Here is an 18,747-nt window from a genome sequence, read left to right as displayed (position 1 = left end):
CCCAGTTACACATAACTCACCCACGTACACATAACTCACCCGCGTACACATAACTCACCCGCGTACACATAACTCACCCAGTTACACATAACTAACCCAAGGACACATAACTCATCTGTGTACACGTAACTCACCCGCGTGTATACAACTCACTCCAATGTACATTACTCACTAACATACATAACTCACCCGCGTACACATAACTCACCCGCGTACACATAACTTACCCATGTGTATACAACTCACTCTGATGTACATTACTCATTAACATACATAACTCACCCACACGTACAAAACTCATCCACGTAAAAAACTCGCCCACGCGTACAAAATTCATCCACGTACAAAACTCACCCACGCGTACAAAGCTCACCCTGATATACATTACTCACCTACACAAATAGCTCATACAGATTTCCAACGCCTGGGTTGTGACCTTTATTGGGTCCGTACTGTAGCTGACACTAACGTTCTCATTTAAGTTTCTAAAAGATGTAATTGGTTTGCTGCAGACACATAACTTTCTGTATCTGTTACTTGTGGTGTACCCTATGATACAGAGGTACCCTCAGTCTGAATGCACTTACTCCAGAGGTCCCTCGTTCCCCCAGTGCTGGTGTATTCATTCCTGGACACTGTTGAAAACGGTCTCTTTCTCTCTCAGTTCCTACACCGGACAGATGTGCGGACTGTGTGGTGACTTTAACGGCGACGATACCGATGATTACCGAAAGCCGGATGGGACCATGGCATTGAACGACACCATTTTCGGAGATAGCTGGAAGACGAAAGATGATGAGGAGGAAAGGTAAGGGCTGGCTACTCACGTCTACAGAACATTTACTAGATGCAGGGAGGATGTTCCCGATGGCTGGGGAGTCCAGAACCAGGGGTCACAGTCTCAGGATACGGGGTAGGCCATTTAGAACCGAGATGAGGAGAAATTTCTTCACTCAGAGGGTGGTGAACCTCTGGAATTCTCGACCACAGAAGGCAGTGGAGGCCAAGTCATTAGATGTATTCAAGAAGGAGATAGATATATTTCTTAATGCTAAAGGGATATGGGGAAAAAGCGGGAACAGGGTACTGAGTTAGACGATCAGCCATGATCATTTTGAAGGCAGCACAGGCCCGAAGGGCCGAATGGCCTACTCTTGCTCCTATTTTCTATGTTTCTATGTTTCTATTCCCAGCTTCAGAATTCTAAAAAAATTCCTCAATTCTATCTCCACAAACTTGAGCTCATCGAAAACTCTGCTTCCCGTTTCCTAACTCCCGTTCACCCATCACCCCCTGTGCACGCTGACCTACATTGGCTCCCGGTCCGGCAATGCCTTGATTTAAAAATTATCATCCTTGTTTTTAATTCCCTCCATTGCCTCGCCCCCTCCCTATCTCCGTAACCACCTCCAGCCCTACAACCCTCCGAGATCTCTGCGGTCCTCCAATTCTGGCCTCCTTGCGCATCTCTGATTTTCACTGCTCCACCGCTGGCGGCCGTGCCTTCAGCTGCCCAGGTCCTAATCTCCGGAATTCCCTGCCTAAACCTCTCGATTAGATTAGACTTCAGGCACAATTATTGGAAAGTGTGTTCAGAGTCCCTCAATGGTCCGATGGGTAAAGACATGACCCAATATGATACCAAGCCATAAAGACCAGAGACAGAACCTGCATTTATATCACACCTTCAGATCTCAGGACGTCCCACAGCGCCAATCTCTAGTCCAAGTTATCCAGATGTTCTTGAGCAGTAATGCGAAGACACATTGAGTTCTGTTCTGTCTTCCAGATGTCGATCTATTGACCCAATTCCATGCGAGAAGGATATCTATGACAAGGTGATCAGCACTGACCAATGTGGCCTCATCACTGATACTGTGGGGCCATTCAGGTAGGCGTCTTGGATTGTTCAGCAACTTGTGAATCTTTGCCCCTTGCACGCAGCCAGCGGTTCACAGGGTTCACCCAAATATCTTTTGGAGTCAAACTTAACTTGGCCTTTTATGATAGTCGGGTACGGTCAAGTTCAGGGGTGGAAATCTGTCCATCCTGGGCAGCCAATACCAGCATCAAGCACTCACAAGTCATTAATCACTGTGGGCCCTTGTACATTGATCGCTGTGGGCCCTTGTCCATTAATCACCGTGGGCCCTTGTCCACTAATCACTGTGGGCCCTTGTTCATTAATCACTGTGGGCCCTTGTACATTGATCGCTGTGGGCCCTTGTCCATTAATCACCGTGGGCCCTTGTCCACTAATCACTGTGGGCCCTTGTTCATTAATCACTGTGGGCCCTTGTTCATTAATCACTGTGGGCCCTTGTCCACTAATCACTGTGGGCCCTTGTCCATTAATCACTGTGGGCCCTTGTCCATTAATCACTGTGGGCCCTTGTTCATTAATCACTGTGGGCCCTTGTCCATTAATCACTGTGGGCCCTTGTCCATTAATCACTGTGGGCCCTTGTCCATTAATCACTGTGGGCCCTTGTCCATTAATCACTGTGGGCCCTTGTCCACTAATCACTGTGGGCCCTTGTCCATTAATCACTGTGGGCCCTTGTCCATTAATCACTGTGGGCCCTTGTCCACTAATCACTGTGGGACCTTGTCCACTAATCACTGTGGGCCCTTGTTCATTAATCACTGTGGGCCCTTGTTCATTAATCACTATGGGCCCTTGTTCATTAATCACTGTGGGCCCTTGTCCACTAATCACTGTGGGCCCTTGTTCATTAATCACTGTGGGCCCTTGTCCATTAATCACTGTGGGCCCTTGTCCATTAATCACTGTGGGCCCTTGTCCATTAATCACTGTGGGCCCTTGTCCATTAATCACTGTGGGCCCTTGTCCATTAATCACTGTGGGCCCTTGTCCATTAATCACTGTGGGCCCTTGTCCATTAATCACTGTGGGCCCTTGTCCATTAATCACTGTGGGCCCTTGTCCATTAATCACTGTGGGCCCTTGTCCATTAATCACTGTGGGCCCTTGTCCATTAATCACTGTGGGCCCTTGTCCACTAATCACTGTGGGCCCTTGTCCACTAATCACTGTGGGCCCTTGTCCATTAATCACTGTGGGCCCTTGTCCACTAATCACAGTGGGCCCTTGTCCATTAATCACTGTGTGCCCTTGTCCATTAATCACTGTGGGCCCTTGTCCACTAATCACTGTGGGCCCTTGTTCATTAATCACTGTGGGCCCTTGTCCATTAATCACTGTGGGCCCTTGTCCACTAATCACTGTGGGCCCTTGTTCATTAATCACTGTGGGCCCTTGTCCATTAATCACTGTGGGTCCTTGTCCATTAATCACTGTGGGCCCTTGTCCATTAATCACTGTGGGCCCTTGTCCATTAATCACTGTGGGCCCTTGTCCATTAATCACTGTGGGCCCTTGTCCATTAATCACTGTGGGCCCTTGTCCATTAATCACTGTGGGCCCTGGTCCATTAATCACTGTGGGCCCTTGTCCACTAATCACTGTGGGCCCTTGTCCATTAATCACTGTGGGCCCTTGTCCATTAATCACTGTGGGCCCTTGTTCATTAATCACTGTGGGCCCTTGTCCACTAATCACTGTGGGCCCTTGTCCATTAATCACTGTGGGCCCTTGTTCATTAATCACTGCGGGCCCTTGTCCACTAATCACTGTGGGCCCTTGTCCATTAATCACTTTGGGCCCTTGTCCATTAATTACTGTGGGCCCTTGTCCATTAATCACTGCAGGCCCTTGTCCATTAATCACTGTGGGCCCTTGTCCATTAATCACTGTGGGCCCTTGTCCACTAATCACTGTGGGCCCTTGTTCATTAATCACTGTGGGCCCTTGTCCACTAATCACTGTGGGCCCTTGTCCATTAATTACTGTGGGCCCTTGTCCATTAATCACTGCAGGCCCTTGTCCATTAATCACTGTGGGCCCTTGTCCATTAATCACTGTGGGCCCTTGTCCACTAATCACTGTGGGCCCTTGTTCATTAATCACTGTGGGCCCTTGTCCATTAATCACTGTGGGCCCTTGTCCATTAATTACTGTGGGCCCTTGTCCATTAATCACTGCAGGCCCTTGTCCATTAATCACTGCAGGCCCTTGTCCATTAATCACTGTGGGCCCTTGTCCATTAATCACTGTGGGCCCTTGTCCACTAATCACTGTGGGCCCTTGTTCATTAATCACTGTGGGCCCTTGTCCATTAATCACTGTGGGCCCTTGTCCATTAATCACTGTGGGCCGTTGTCCATTAATCACTGTGGGCCCTTGTCCATTAATCACTGCAGGCCCTTGTCCATTAATCACTGTGGGCCCTTGTCCATTAATCACTGTGGGCCCTTGTCCATTAATCACTGTGGGCCCTTTTCCATTAATCACTGTGGGCCCTTGTCCATTAATCGCTGTGGGCCCTTGTCCACTAATCACTGTGGGCCCTTGTCCATTAATCGCTGTGGGCCCTTGTCCATTAATCGCTGTGGGCCCTTGTCCACTAATCACTGTGGGCCCTTTTCCACTAATCACTGTGGGCCCTTGTTCATTAATCACTGTGGGCCCTTGTCCATTAATCACTGTGGGCCCTTGTCCATTAATCACTGCAGGCCCTTGTCCATTAATCACTGCGGGCCCTTGTCCATTAATCACTGTGGGCCCTTGTCCATTAATCACTGTGGGCCCTTGTCCATTAATCGCTGTGGGCCCTTGTCCATTAATCGCTGTGGGCCCTTGTCCATTAATCACAGTGGGCCCTTTTCCATTAATCACTGTGGGCCCTTGTCCATTAATCACTGTGGGCCCTTGTCCATTAATCACTGTGGGCCCTTGTCCATTAATCACTGTGGGCCCTTGTCCATTAATCACTGTGGGCCCTTGTCCACTAATCACTGTGGGCCCTTGTCCATTAATCGCTGTGGGCCCTTGTCCATTAATCACTGTGGGCCCTTGTCCATTAATCACTGTGGGCCCTTGTCCATTAATCACTGTGGGCCCTTGTCCACTAATCACTGTGGGCCCTTGTCCATTAATCACTGTGGGCCCTTGTCCATTAATCACTGTGGGCCCTTGTCCATTAATCACTGTGGGCCCTTGTCCATTAATCACTGTGGGCCCTTGTCCATTAATCACTGTGGGCCCTTGTCCATTAATCACTGCAGGCCCTTGTCCACTAATCACTGCAGGCCCTTGTCCACTAATCACTGTGGGCCCTTGTCCATTAATCACTGTGGGCCCTTGTCCATTAATCTCTGTGGGCCCTTGTCCATTAATCACTGTGGGCCCTTGTCCATTAATCACTGCAGGCCCTTGTCCACTAATCACTGCAGGCCCTTGTCCATTAATCACTGTGGGCCCTTGTCCATTAATCACTGCAGGCCCTTGTCCACTAATCACTGCAGGCCCTTGTCCACTAATCACTGTGGGCCCTTGTCCATTAATCACTGTGGGCCCTTGTCCACTAATCACTGCAGGCCCTTGTCCATTAATCTCTGTGGGCCCTTGTCCATTAATTTCAGGGCTGTTCCAGACAGTCTCTCAGATTCAGCGTCTCCGGACTCTCCAGTAAGTGGACCCTATGTCCCACATAATCTGGAGTGCACGATATCTACTTGAAGGATTGATGAGACCCAAAGCCTTGTGTAACATTCGCTCTGATTAACAGGGACTGTGCTAAGATAGTGGACCCCATGCCTTACTTCAACAACTGCGTGTACGACATGTGCCAGTTCCAGGGTTTCCAGCCACCTCTGTGTGACCAGCTGCAGGCCTACACGGACGCCTGCCTGTCTGCAGGGGCCACCGTGCACAGCTGGAGGACGCCAGACTTCTGCGGTAAGTCAGCGCCGTACGTTGTTACGTGGGTGGGGGGGGTCGTTTCTGGGGTGGGGTGGGGGGGCAGTATCCACCTGGTAATTTTGAACGACGATAAATTGGACGATAACGCCGGGGTTTCCAACAGGGGGAGGTTGGAAGAACCTCAGCGGAAATGCCAGACGGAAATCTCCAGTCTCCAAAATTGGACATTTGAAAGGCCCCGCAAGCACAAAACTGACCGTTACATGCCCAGGGCAACGCTCCTCCGCGCTCCCATTGTGCACAGGCGCCCCTTTTAAAAATATAGCCCCTCGCACTATAGTCACCGGGTCCCCTCGCACTATAGTCACCGGATCCCCTCGCACTATAGTCACCGGGTCTCCTCGCACTATAGTTACCAGGTCCCCTCGCACTATAGTTACCGGGTCCCCTCGCACTATAGTTACTTGGACCCCTCACACTATAGTCACCGGGTCCCCTCGCACTATATTCACCGGGTCCCCTCGCACTATAGTCACCGGATCCCCTCGCACTACAGTTACTGGGTCCCCTCGCACTACAGTTACTGGGTCCCCTCACACAACAGTTACCGGGTCCCCTCACACTATAGTTACCGGGTCCCCTCGCACTATCGTCACCGGGTCTCCTCGCACTATAGTTACCGGGTCCCCTCGCACTATAGTCACTGGGTCCCCTCGCACTATCGTCACCGGGTCTCCTCGCACTATAGTTACCGGGTCCCCTCACACTATAGTCACCAGGTCTCCTCGCACTATAGTCACTGGGTCCCCTCACACTACAGTTACTGGGTCCCCTCACACTATAGTTACAGGGTCCCCTCGCACTATAGTCACCGGGTCCCCTCACACTATAGTTACCGGGTCCCCTCACACTATAGTCACCAGGTCTCCTCGCACTATAGTCACTGGGTCCCCTCACACTACAGTTACTGGGTCCCCTCACACTATAGTTACAGGGTCCCCTCGCACTATTGTCACCGGGTCCCCTCACACTACAGTTACTGGGTCCCCTCACACTATAGTTACAGGGTCCCCTCGCACTATAGTCACCGGGTCCCCTCACACTATAGTTACAGGGTCCCCTTGCACTATAGTCACTGGGTCCCCTCGCACTATAGTTACTGGGTCCCCTCACACTATAGTTACAGGGTCCCCTCGCACTATAGTCACCGGGTCCCCTCGCACTACAGTCACCGGGTCCCCTCACACTATAGTTACAGGGTCCCCTCGCACTATAGTCACCGGGTCCCCTCGCACTACAGTCACCGGGTCCCCTCTCACTATAGTTACCGGGTCCCCTCTCACTATAGTTACCGGGTCCCCTCGCACTATAGTTACTATAGTTACTGCATTCCCTCACACTATAGTTACTTGGTCCCCTCACACTATAGTTACTGCATTCCCTCACACTATAGTTACTGCATTCCCTCACACTATAGTTACTTGGTCCCCTCGCACTATAGTTACCGGGTCCCCTCGCACTACAGTTACTGGTTCCCCTCACACCATAGTTACCGGGTCCCCTCACACTATAGTTACTGCATTCCCTCACACTATAGTTACTGGGTCCCCTCGCACAATAGTTACCGGGTCCCCTCGCACTACAGTTACTGGTTCCCCTCACACCATAGTTACCGGGTCCCCTTGCACTATAGTTTCTGGACCTCCTCAGACTATAGTTACTAGGGCCCCACACACTATAATTACCGGGTCCCCTTGCACTATAGTTACCGGGTCTCCTTGCACTATAGTTACCAGGTCCCCTCGCACTATAGTTTCTGGGTCCCCTTGCGCTATAGTTACCAGGTCCCCTCGCACTATAGTTACCGGGTCCCCTCACACTATAGTTACCAGGTCCCCTCACACTATAGTTACCAGGTCCCCTCACACTATAGTTTCAGGGTCCCCTCGCACTATAGTTACCGGGTCCCCTCACACTATAGTTACCAGGTCCCCTCGCACTATAATTACCGGGTCCCATCGCACTATAGTTTCTGGGTCCCCTCACACTATAGTTACCGAGTTCCCTCGCACTGTAGAGATTCCAGCCACCACACTATAAGAAATGACTGTTTTCTGTTTGTATCACAGCTCCATCCTGTCCGCCAAACTCCCACCACGACATGTGTGCCAGTATGTGCCCCAGGACCTGTACTCACCCCAGCGAGCCCGACTGTTCAAGCAAATGTATTGAGGGATGTGACTGCGACCCTGGATACGTGCTGAGTGACAGAGTGTGCGTTCTCCTCTCCGACTGTGGCTGCTCTGATGCTCAGGGTGACTATCACATGGTGAGTAGCCTTTACAGACTGGTTGGCTTTACTTGCACCAGGCAGCCTGCGCTGCTGATTTAATGTGAGATTCTGCCTTTTGATAGTGTGGGCACCCTCACGCACAAAGCAAAATTCTGGGGTGTCAGGACCATGAACCGAAATCCTCCTTCTCATCAGGTTTCCTCCCCTTCCCTCCTGCCTCCTCGCTGGGGTACAGGTTCCGCGGTTGCTGGATACCTTCCGGTACCTCACTGAGCATGGTGGAGCTATTCGACTGCTGGAAGCATCACAGCCAAGCCCAAACCTGTCCTCACTCGGGCCTTGGCTTTCTGGACCCCCCCTCCCAACCCACTCCCCGTTATTTGGGGCACATCTCCGCTGTGGGGGGGGCGGGGGGTGGGGGGGCAGACTTTTGTCCATCCTGGGGATGTCCCTGCTAACCCCGGCCTTGTTTCTGACCTTGGAGCCATTCACATTCGTGAGGCGGGACTCTCTAGCCTTGGGGGTGGCCTTGGGGGTGGGGGGTGGGGTTGTGGAGGGACGGGGGTGGGGAGGGGGCCTGCTGCAGCAGGAGAAAGAGGCGGCCAGCGAGCTGCCTGATTTTAGCTTCACAAGTGTTCCCTGTCGCTGACAAGGCCTGTGCTTGGTTGCGCTCTGAGAGTGTTTGCACAGGCCCCTCTTTAATTTTGGACCTAGGACCCCCCCCCCCCCCCCCACCTTGGAATGCTGGACGCAGTGGTCGCACTGTTAGGTTCCTGTTCAGAGGTCAGCAAGATCCCACAAATAGCGATGTTGGTTAAGGAATAAATATTGGCCAGTGACACGCGGGGAGAAACATCCCCCGCTCCCGCGGGATCTTTTACATCCGAGAGAGAACGGGAATCAGGCTCTGCTGTGATGCCCCCCATGCTCGAATAGCCTGCTAGCATTCACTGGGCAAGGTACCATTGGAGTCGAACCCAAACCAAGAGTCAGCAGCCGTGAAGGAGGAGGGGAGGGGAGACATGTTGGCGAGAGAAAGGAGAATGAATAAGTAAATTCAATTTGGGACCATAAGGCCATAAGAGATAGGAGTAGGAGTAGGCCATTCGGCCCCTCGAGCCTACTCCGCCATTTAATGAGATCATGGCTGATCTGATTTTTACCTCAACTCCACTTTCCCGCCCTTTCCCCATATCCTTTGACTCCCTTGCTGATCAAAAATGTGTCTAACTCAGCCTTGAATGTATTCAATGACTCGGCCTCCACAGCTTTTTGGGGTAAAGAATTCCAAAGATTCACGACCCTCTGGGAGAAGAAATTCCTCCTCATTTCCATCTTAAACGGGCGACCCCTTATTCTGAGACTATGCCCCCTAGTTTTAGATTCCCCCATGAGGGGTAACATCCTCTCAGCATCTACCCTATCGAGTCCCCTCAGAATCTTGTATGTTTCAATAAGATCTCCTCTCCTCTAAACTCCAATGAGTATAGACTCAACCTGTTCAATCTTTCCTCATAAGACAACCCTTCCATACCCGGAATCAACCTAGTGAACCTTCTCTGAACTGCCTCCAATGCAAGTATGTCCTTCCTTAAATAAGGGCACCAGAACTGTACGCAATACTCCAGGTGTGGTCTCACCAGCACCCTGTACAGTTGTAGCATGACTTCCCTGCTTTTATACTCCATCCCCCGAGAAATAAAGGCCAATATTCCGTTTGCCTTCCGGATTACCTGCTGCACCTGTATGTTGACTTTTTGTGTTTCATGTACGAGGACACCCAGATCCCTCTGTACCGCAGCATTTTGTAGTATTTCTCCATTCAAATAATATTTTGCTTTTTTATTTTTCCTCCCAAAGTGGATGACGTCACATTTAGTTTTGAATTGTTGAAACGAGTTAGGTTAAAATGACTCCCTTTGTTGATTTTTTCTGGACTTTTTATTTGGAGGACTGGATTCCAGTGTCGATGATTGAGGTGTCGTTTCTAAAGGCTTTCTAGGCGAAGATGCGGACTTTGTCTGCTGCGATGTCAGAGGCCGCGGTCTCTCCTCGAACACCTTCTATAACAAACTGGAAACAGAAACGCATTGAATTAGATCACAATCCACATGCGGCCCCAATTCCTCCTCACCTTTGACCTTCAGCAGCCCCTGACGCTCCAAGTGTCTCTGACCTTCGCTTCAAACCCAGGGATTGTATCCAGAGACAGGATTCCAACTTTTCCTTCTCCTGTTTCCCAGGGGAGAGGAAATAAAGGAAAAAGAAGAAAAAAAACAAAAGAGCTCGTATTTCTTTCATTCAACCTCAGGTCGTCCCAAAAACACTTTGCAGTCAATGAAGCATTTGTTGAAGTGTAGCCATTGCTGTAATGCAGGAGTCAATTTGCACACAGCAAGCTCCCACAAACAGCACTGTGATAATGACCGGATAATCTGTATTTTAGTGATGTTGGGTAAACATTGGCCCAGGACACCAGGGAGAACTCCCCCTGCTCTTCTTCGAGATAGTGGCTGTGGGATCTTTTGTGCCCAACTGACAGGGGCCTCATCTGAAAGGCAGCACTCCCTCAGTACCGCCAGTGGGAATGTCAACCTGGAGTTATGTGCTTGAGGTGGAACCTGAACCCGCAACCATTTGACTCAGTAAGGCAAGAATGCTACCCACTGAGCCTCAGCAGCCACCTGAGGCAGGAGGCAGGGGCAGGGGCAAATGTAAAATGAGGTAGGCACTGTTATCGGACGTAATCTCTGCAAAGGCCCACCCCCGCCCCCTCCCCATGGGTCCGGTGGGTAAAGGTTAGAATACAGGTAGACCGTGCGGACCCCCAGTCTGCGCCGGGTTAGCTACTCTCAGCTGGCGGGGGAGATACTGCGACTTTGCCTCAGTGCCCCTGGGGTCGGACAGCGGAAAGATCAGCCACTGCCCCGACCGCTATCCAGTGACCGCCGGGCTCGGCTGTGATGCCCCCTACGGCCGGATAGCCTGTGCCCCCCCCCCCCCCCTCACCATCTAGACTCGCACTTGGATACGGCGCTGTACACCAGAGAGGGAGGTGGTGGGGCGGGGGGGCGTTGGGCAGGGGCATTGGACGCACCTGTCCCAAAAAAACAAAGTTGAGGAGGTGGTGGATAATGATGACTGGAACTGGTCAATGATGGAGCCTCTCTTGTCCCCTCACAGATCAATGAATCCTGGTACCTAACTGGATGCACCGAGAGATGTACCTGTCTTGGTGCGAACAGAACCGTGTGTCAGAACGCGGGCTGCTCCGCGTTGGAGACGTGCGATCTGCTGAATGGCGTCTACAGCTGCCACCCTAAAGGTGAGGTTTTGATTCCATTCATTCGTTCCATCGGGAGGCGGGGGTCGCAGGCATGGCCAGCTGGGTCAGAATCCTGGAACTCCCTTCCTAACAGCACTGTGGGAGAACCTTCACCACACGGACTCTAGCGGTTCAAGAAGGCGGCTCACCACCACCTTCTCAAGGGGCAATTAGGGATGGGCAATAAATGCCGGCCTCGCCAGCGACGCCCACATCCCATGAGCGAATAAAAGAAAATTGATGACCCCGCGTAGGAAATTTGGGGTCTTTCCCAGGGACAATAGTTCAGACAAAGTAAGCCACCCTGACAGGGTAGACTCGTTGGACAAAGTGATTATTTATTTAATGAGTCAAAAAGAGCACATATCAAGCATGAAACAAGTCAATCAATACGTAGATTACTCTACCCGATAATACAATTGGTGATTCACAACGTACTTCATCTAATGATTTGAAAAGGAGTACATAAGCAAGCGTGAAGCAAAGCAGGCAAGTAGCACATACAACCTTTATGCATCAAAGCAGCTGTCCAAGTCCAGATAAAGGGTTTTGGTCGCTGTGTCGAGATTCTTTGTCTCATTAGAGTTTACCTCTTTGTTCCAGTTCAGTAGCAGAGTATTGAAGTTCTATGTCTTTTTTTTTATTCGTTCATGGGATGTGGGCTTCGCTGGCGAGGCCGGCATTTATTGCCCATCCCTAATTGCCCTTGAGAAGGTGGTGGTGAGCCGCCATCTTGAACCGCTGCAGTCCGTGTGGTGAAGGTTCTCCCACAGTGCTGTTAGGAAGGGAGTTCCAGGATTTTGACCCAGCGACGATGAAGGAACGGCCGATATATTTCCAAGTCGGGATGGTGTGTGACTTCGAGGGGAACGTGCAGGTGGTGTTGTTCCCATGTGCCTGCTGCCCTTGTCCTTCGAGGTGGTAGAGGTCGCAGGTTTGGGAGGTGCTGTCGAAGAAGCCTTGGCGAGTTGCTGCAGTGCATCCTGTGGATGGTACACACTGCAGCCACTGTGCGCCGGTGATGAAGGGAGTGAATGTTTAGGGTGGTGGATGGGGTGCCAATCAAGCGGGCTGCTTTGTCCTGGATGGTGTCAAGCTTCTTGAGTGTTGTTAGAGCTGCACTCATCCAGGCAAGTGGAGAGTATTCCATCACACTAGTGACTTGTAGATGGTGGAAAGGCTTTGGGGAGTCAGGAGGTGAGCCACTCGCCGCAGAATACCCAGCCTCTGACCTGCTCTTGTAGCCTCAGTATTTATGTGGCTGGTCCAGTTAAGTTTCTGGTCAATGGTGACCCCCAGGATGTTGATGGTGGGGGATTCGGCGATGGTAATGCCGTTGAATGTCAAGGGGAGGAGGTTAGACTCTCTCTTGTTGGAGATGGTCATTACCTGGCACTTGTCTGGTGCGAATGTTACTTGCCACTTATCAGCCCAAGCCTGGATGTTGTCCACGTCTTGCTATCTTGTTGTCCAAGTGCAGAGGTAAAGTCGTCTTGTCAAGGTCCAAAAGCAAACTATTGGAGAGTTCACTGTTGGAGGACTCGTTGCAGAAGTGCAGCTGCTGCTCCAGCATCTGTTGACTGTTTAAACGTCTACGCTGCCCTATTTTTATATGGCTTTAGCTGACAGAGCGTGCTCCAAGTTACAAGAGGGCCCAGTTTGGCCACTCGCCCATCGTAGCGTTAAGATGGGTGGTTGGTTGGACCACTCAAGAGCCGTGTGAAACCTCTTCCATGTGCCTTTTGCATTTCGTTGTGAGCATCGAGAGGCTTCTGGAAGCTTCTGTCTTTCGTGCTTATCGGTTGTTATTGAAAACCGTAGCTTGTTGTTGTTTCTGTACTCTGCTTCTTTTGCAGTTTTGAACCTATGTTCGAATGTCCAGTTTAAACTGACTGCACTTTACTGTGACTTTGCGGTTGTGAATTTATTCTGTCCAAATGTCCAAGGGACGAGTTAACCCTTGCTTCCAAATGTACTGTCCAAGTGAATGTCCAAATCCTAAAAGGGACCAGTTAACCCTTTACGTTGACACGTCCAACAGTTCAAAAGAGTAAAATGGGGTCTGACCCAATGTCCAAGATCCTTACACCCATCCCTGGTTGCACCAAGAAGCTGGTGGTACGAATGAGTGGCTCGCTAGGCCCACCTATTAAGTTACAGCCACTTTGGTGTGGGGCTGGAGTCACATATAGGCCCAGACCAGCTTAAGGACGGCAGGTTTCCTTCCCCTGAAGGGCATCAGTGAACCAGTTGGGTTTTTACAACAATCTAACAGCTTCATATTTCCAGGTTTTTGTTTTAAAACTGAATTCATAATTCCCACAGTGAGATTTGAACTCCTGCTCTCTGGATTATTGGACCAGTAACATAACCACTATGCTACCACACCCATGCTGGGCCTCCTCCAGTACCTCGGCCTCCTCCAGTACCTCGGCCTCCTCCAGTACCTCGGCCTCCTCCAGTACCTCACCCATTCACGTGTGAGCCTAGGCTGTGCGTCAGCGTCCTATGTGCCCTTGGAAAGCCTCGCAACTAGGCCCAGTCCTGTCCCCGTCTGACGTCAGCAAACACGCACCTTTCAGCAGGAGGGCGGCCAGCCCCGGGCTGATTGTTTCTCTCTCCGCCGCCCCCTCCCACCACCAGCCTAGGAGCCTTGAGGCCTATTGTGGGGCCTCAACCACTACCTGAGCTCAGATCAGCTAACTCGGCACAGGCCTCGGGCCTCCTGGTCCACTAGTACACGCTGCCTTTTCCAACCGGACCGTGGAGGGAGCTGCAGATTGTAGCTAACTGACTGCGTTCTTCGGTGTTCACCAGCGCGTGCCCCCTGTGGCGTTGCTCGCGGCGATTCACAGGCTACGCTGGTTCGGGCTGCCACCAACACAATGTGACTGGAAGTAGGGTTGCCAACCCCTCCAGGATTGTCCTGGAGTCTCCAGGAATCTCCCGGGACACTGTTGCGAGCAAAACGCCCGGGAGAAAAATCACAGGGGCGTTTAAAAAAAAAAGCGCGGTGGGTTTTTCTTTTCATTTTCTTTGAACCCTTTTTGTTTATCGGTCATAAAAATATCGGAGACGGCGGGGGGGGGGGGAAAGAAAGGCGGTTCGATTGACGGTCGGGAATCATCCGATTGGCTCTGTCCGCTTTCCGATTGGCCGTGGGAAGACGGGGCGTCGCGAGGGTGGACGCGTCGGGCGACCGATGGCGGGAGCGTGGGGGGATGGGAGAGGGGGGGGAGCGGGACGGGGAGTAGGGGGGGTGGAGGTCATATGATGAAACCTCCAGGAATACGTCCAACCAGAGTTGGCAACCCTAACGGGAAGCGTGCGCTGTACAAGACAGCTAACGTGTTATGCGGACGGTCCCAAAGCGCCATGCAGCCAATCAAGTACTTTCGAAGTGTAGTCGCTGTTGTGATGTAGGGGAAACGCGGCAGCCAATTGGCGCACAGCAAGATCCCACATCCAGCAATGCGATAAATGACGGTGAGTTGAGGTCACCTCCTGCGCAGTTAGTGATCACTAGAAGTCCCTGGAGTCTCCGACGACTCCCTAAGGTATCGGCCGATGCCTGACCTGTGGTTCTGCTGCCTTGTTACAGGCCGCGAGACGTGCAGTGCCTCCGGAGACCCTCACTACAAGACCTTCGACAAATTCTATTACGACTTCATGGGGAACTGCACCTACACCTTCTCCAAGCTCTGCAATGCCTCCTCCGTCCTGCCCTACTTCAACGTGGAAACCAGCAACGAGCACCGAGGCAGGAACACGCAGGTCTCCTACGTGAAGGCGGTTCACGTGGAGGCCTACGGTCACCGCGTCACGATAACGAAGAGCCGAAGGGTCATCGTGAGTACCGGATTAGTCGGGGGAAGCGGGGGGGAGGGGGGAGGGGGGGTCCGCGTCAGTTGAACAATGTCCGTCCGTCCGGCTCTCTGGGGTTCAATAAAACCCAGTGGGGCCCAATTTCGTGCTTCTGGAAGCTGGAATAAAGAAAGAACTTGCATTTATATAGCGCCTTTCACAACCTCAGGACGTCCCAAAGCGCTTTACAGCCAACGAAGTGTAGTCACTGTTGTAACGTAGGGAAACGCAGCAGCCAATTTGCGCACAGCAAGATCCCACAAACAGCAATGTGATAATGACCAGATCATCTGATTTTGTAGTGATGTTGGTTGAGGGATAATTACTGGCCCAGGTCGCCGGGGAGAACTTCCCCTGCTCTTCTTCAAAATAGTGCCGTGGGTTCCTTTACGTCCCGTTGGGAGGGCCTCGGTTTGACGTCTCATCCGAAAGACGGCACCTCCGACAGTGCGGCACTCCCTCAGTGCGCTGCAGCTCACTCAGTGTGTGAGATACGCTGGCTGTGCCAGGATAGCGAGGACTCCTGGTGCGGGGAATCCCTGCCCCTTGGCTTCAGATGGCATTTGCCTTGTTGGGGTGGTGGGGGGCTGGCGGAGGCTCCGCTCCTTACCAGGCCAGTCAGAAACTTCCGGAAAAACGGCGGGGATCTGGTGCAACCGTGGTCTGCACCATTTTCCGGGGAGGGGGAGAGGTGGGGGGTGCGGTATTGATCTCCTGCCAGGATCCCCTGTGAGAATTTTGGCCTCAGAGAGTGACAAGTGGAGATGTCAGACTGGAGGGGTCACTCCTGAGTTCCAGGTGAATGCTCGCCGCTGATGAGATCTGGGCCATGCGCTCTACTGCGTTTGGCCATTCTAGCACCTGACCTGTAAAAATCTAATGATTTAACGAATGCAAAGATTTAACACTCAGCAGTACTTCAGTAACGTCTAATCAATAGACATATCCTAAAAATTTACTACACCTGGGGCCTTCAATAAAACCGAGGCCAGATTCAGAGATGAAGGGCCTTTTGATGTAATAAATCAACACATCGTTCAGACTGTGCATGAGCTGAGCAGGTGTTAATCGGAGAACACATTTGGTGCACAAGGGCTGCCAGCGTTTGCGACACCGCCTGAGGGCTGTACTATCGGCCGATATCTGTGGCTCACGGGGCTCCAGGGATTGTCCCCTAATTGGGCCTACGAGGCTCCAGGGATCGTCCCCTAACTGGGCCCATGAGGCTCCAGGGATCGTCCCTAACTGGGCCCACGAGACTCCAGAGATCGTCTCCTAACTGGGCCCATGAGGCTCCAGGGATCGTCCCTAAGTGGGCCCACGAGGCTCCAGGGATCGTCCCTAATTGGACCCACGAGGCTCCAGGGATCGTCCCCTAACTGGGCCCATGAGGCTCTAGGGATCGTCCCCTAATTGGGCCCACGGGGCTCCAGGGATCGTCCCCTAATTGGGATCACAAGGCTCCAGGGATCGTCCCCTAACTGGGCCCATGAGGCTCCAGGGTTCGTCCCTAAGTGGGCCCACGAGGCTCCAGGGATCGTCCCTAATTGGGCCTACGAGGCTCCAGGGATCGTCCCCTAATTGGGCCCACGGGGCTCCAGGGATCGTCCCCTAATTGGGCTCACAAGGCTCCAGGGATCGTCCCCTAACTGGGCCCATGAGACTCCAGGGATCGGCCCTAAGTGGGCCCACGAGGCTCCAGGGATTGTCCCTAATTAGGCCCACGAGGCTCCAGGGATCGTCCCCTAACTGGGCCCATGAGGCTCCAGGGATCGTCCCTGAGTGGGCCCACGAGGCTAGAGGGATCGTCCCTAATTGGGCCCATGAGGCTCCAGGGATCTTCCCCTAACTGGGCCCATGAGGCTCTAGGGATCGTCCCCTAATTGGGCCCACGGGGCTCCAGGGATCGTCCCCTAACTGGGCCCAAGAGGCTCCAGGGATCGTCCCCTAACTGGGCCCAAGAGTCTCCAGGGATCATCCCCTAAGTGGGCCCATGACGCAATCCAACGAGGACAGTCCGATTGTAGAAATAAGGACTGCACATAGACTGGACATTTTCAATACGTACAGTTACAAACCGAAAGGTCTGGAGGGCAGTAAGAGTTGCAGCACACGCGCAGGGTCGCGATCGACGGCCTGACGACACTTCTAACGGCGCGCCCTCTCTTGCAGTTGAACGGACGCAGAGTTCGCCTCCCCGTCATCATGGGCGAGGAGCTGGAGGTCCGGGTGAGCGGCGCCTACGTCTCCCTGGAGACCGACTTCGGCCTGTGGGTGCGGTACGACGGGAACCATCACGTGGACGTCACCGTCCCGTCGTCCTACGCGGGACAGCTCTGCGGCCTCTGCGGTAAAGCTCTTGAGAGAGAGACGGGGGGGGGGTCTCCATCCCACGCGATACCCTCGCGCACCTGCGTTGGGGCTAAAAGGGTTAAATTGTGAGGACAGGTTGCATGGACTCGGCTTGTATTCCCTCGAATATAGAAGATTAAGGGGTGATCTAATCGAGGTGTTTAAGATGATTAAAGGATTTGACAGGGTAGATAGAGACACTATTTCCTCTGGTGGGGGGAGTCCAGAACAAGGGGGCATAACCTTAAAATTAGAGCCAGGCCGTTCAGGGGTGATGTCAGGAAGCACTTCCTCACACAAAGGGGAGTGGAAATCTGGAACTCTCTCCCCCCAAAAAAGCTGCTAAGGCCGGGGGGTCAATTGGAAAATTCAAAACTGAGATTGATAGATTTTTGTTGGGTGAGGGTATTAAGGGTTACAGAACCAAGGCGAGTAAATGGAGTTAAGATACAGATCAGCCCATGATCTAATTGAATGGCGGAACAGGTTCGAGGGGCTGAATGGCCTCCTCCTGTTCCTATGTTCCTAAATGACAACCACCTCATCTCTATTTAATGCCTGTTTCTTGCTGGGGTAATTCCCCTGTACATCAACAGTAGTCTGGCTATTTGGCACACGAGACAACCCGTCTATCCAGGGTGTAACTATCAGGAAATCCCCCGCACACTGGGAAGCTCTGGTGGCTGATGGGACATCTTGCACATCGGTCATAGATTATTCTTTCAGGTTTTTGGGGTGGAAAGTGGGGGAGGTCACCCTGTTGCGTTATCTTGGCTTGTCTTCCCTTGAGTAGAGAAGATTGAAGGGTGATCTGATCCAGCCAGGCCATTCAGGAGTGAAATCAGGAAGCCCCTTTTCACACAAAGCGGGAGTGGAAATCTGGAACTCTCTCCCCCCAAAAGGCTGTGGATGCTGGGGGTCAACTGAAGCTTTCAAGACTGACACTGATAGATTTTTGTTGGGTGAGGGTATCAAGGAAAATGGAGCAAAGGCAGGAAAATGGAGTTGAGGTTCAGATCAGCCCATGATCTAAATGAATGGCGGAACAGGCTGGAAGGGCTGAATGGCCTCCTCCTGTTCCTGTGTCCCTGTAACCGAAGAGAGTGGAATGCACCGCACTGAGAGACC

General features: G+C 52.1%; 1 protein-coding gene across 1 annotated transcript in view; it reads left to right on the top strand.

The window, feature by feature from the left end:
• LOC137302306 (zonadhesin-like) overlaps positions 1–18,747 on the top strand; it is a 155,229-nt gene that overhangs the window by 89,105 nt on the left and 47,377 nt on the right. The window contains exons 53-59 of the mRNA XM_067971946.1: positions 665–808; positions 1,790–1,891; positions 5,652–5,821; positions 7,915–8,114; positions 11,262–11,403; positions 15,005–15,252; positions 17,440–17,617. Coding sequence (XP_067828047.1) covers positions 665–808; positions 1,790–1,891; positions 5,652–5,821; positions 7,915–8,114; positions 11,262–11,403; positions 15,005–15,252; positions 17,440–17,617 — 1,184 coding nt within the window. The remainder of the gene's footprint in view (positions 1–664; positions 809–1,789; positions 1,892–5,651; positions 5,822–7,914; positions 8,115–11,261; positions 11,404–15,004; positions 15,253–17,439; positions 17,618–18,747) is intronic.

The sequence above is a fragment of the Heptranchias perlo genome, chromosome 35, assembly GCF_035084215.1.
Source record: "Heptranchias perlo isolate sHepPer1 chromosome 35, sHepPer1.hap1, whole genome shotgun sequence".
Taxonomy (NCBI): domain Eukaryota; kingdom Metazoa; phylum Chordata; class Chondrichthyes; order Hexanchiformes; family Hexanchidae; genus Heptranchias; species Heptranchias perlo.
The sequence above is the reverse complement of the archived record's forward strand: the minus strand, read 5'-3'. Positions and strand labels throughout refer to the sequence as shown.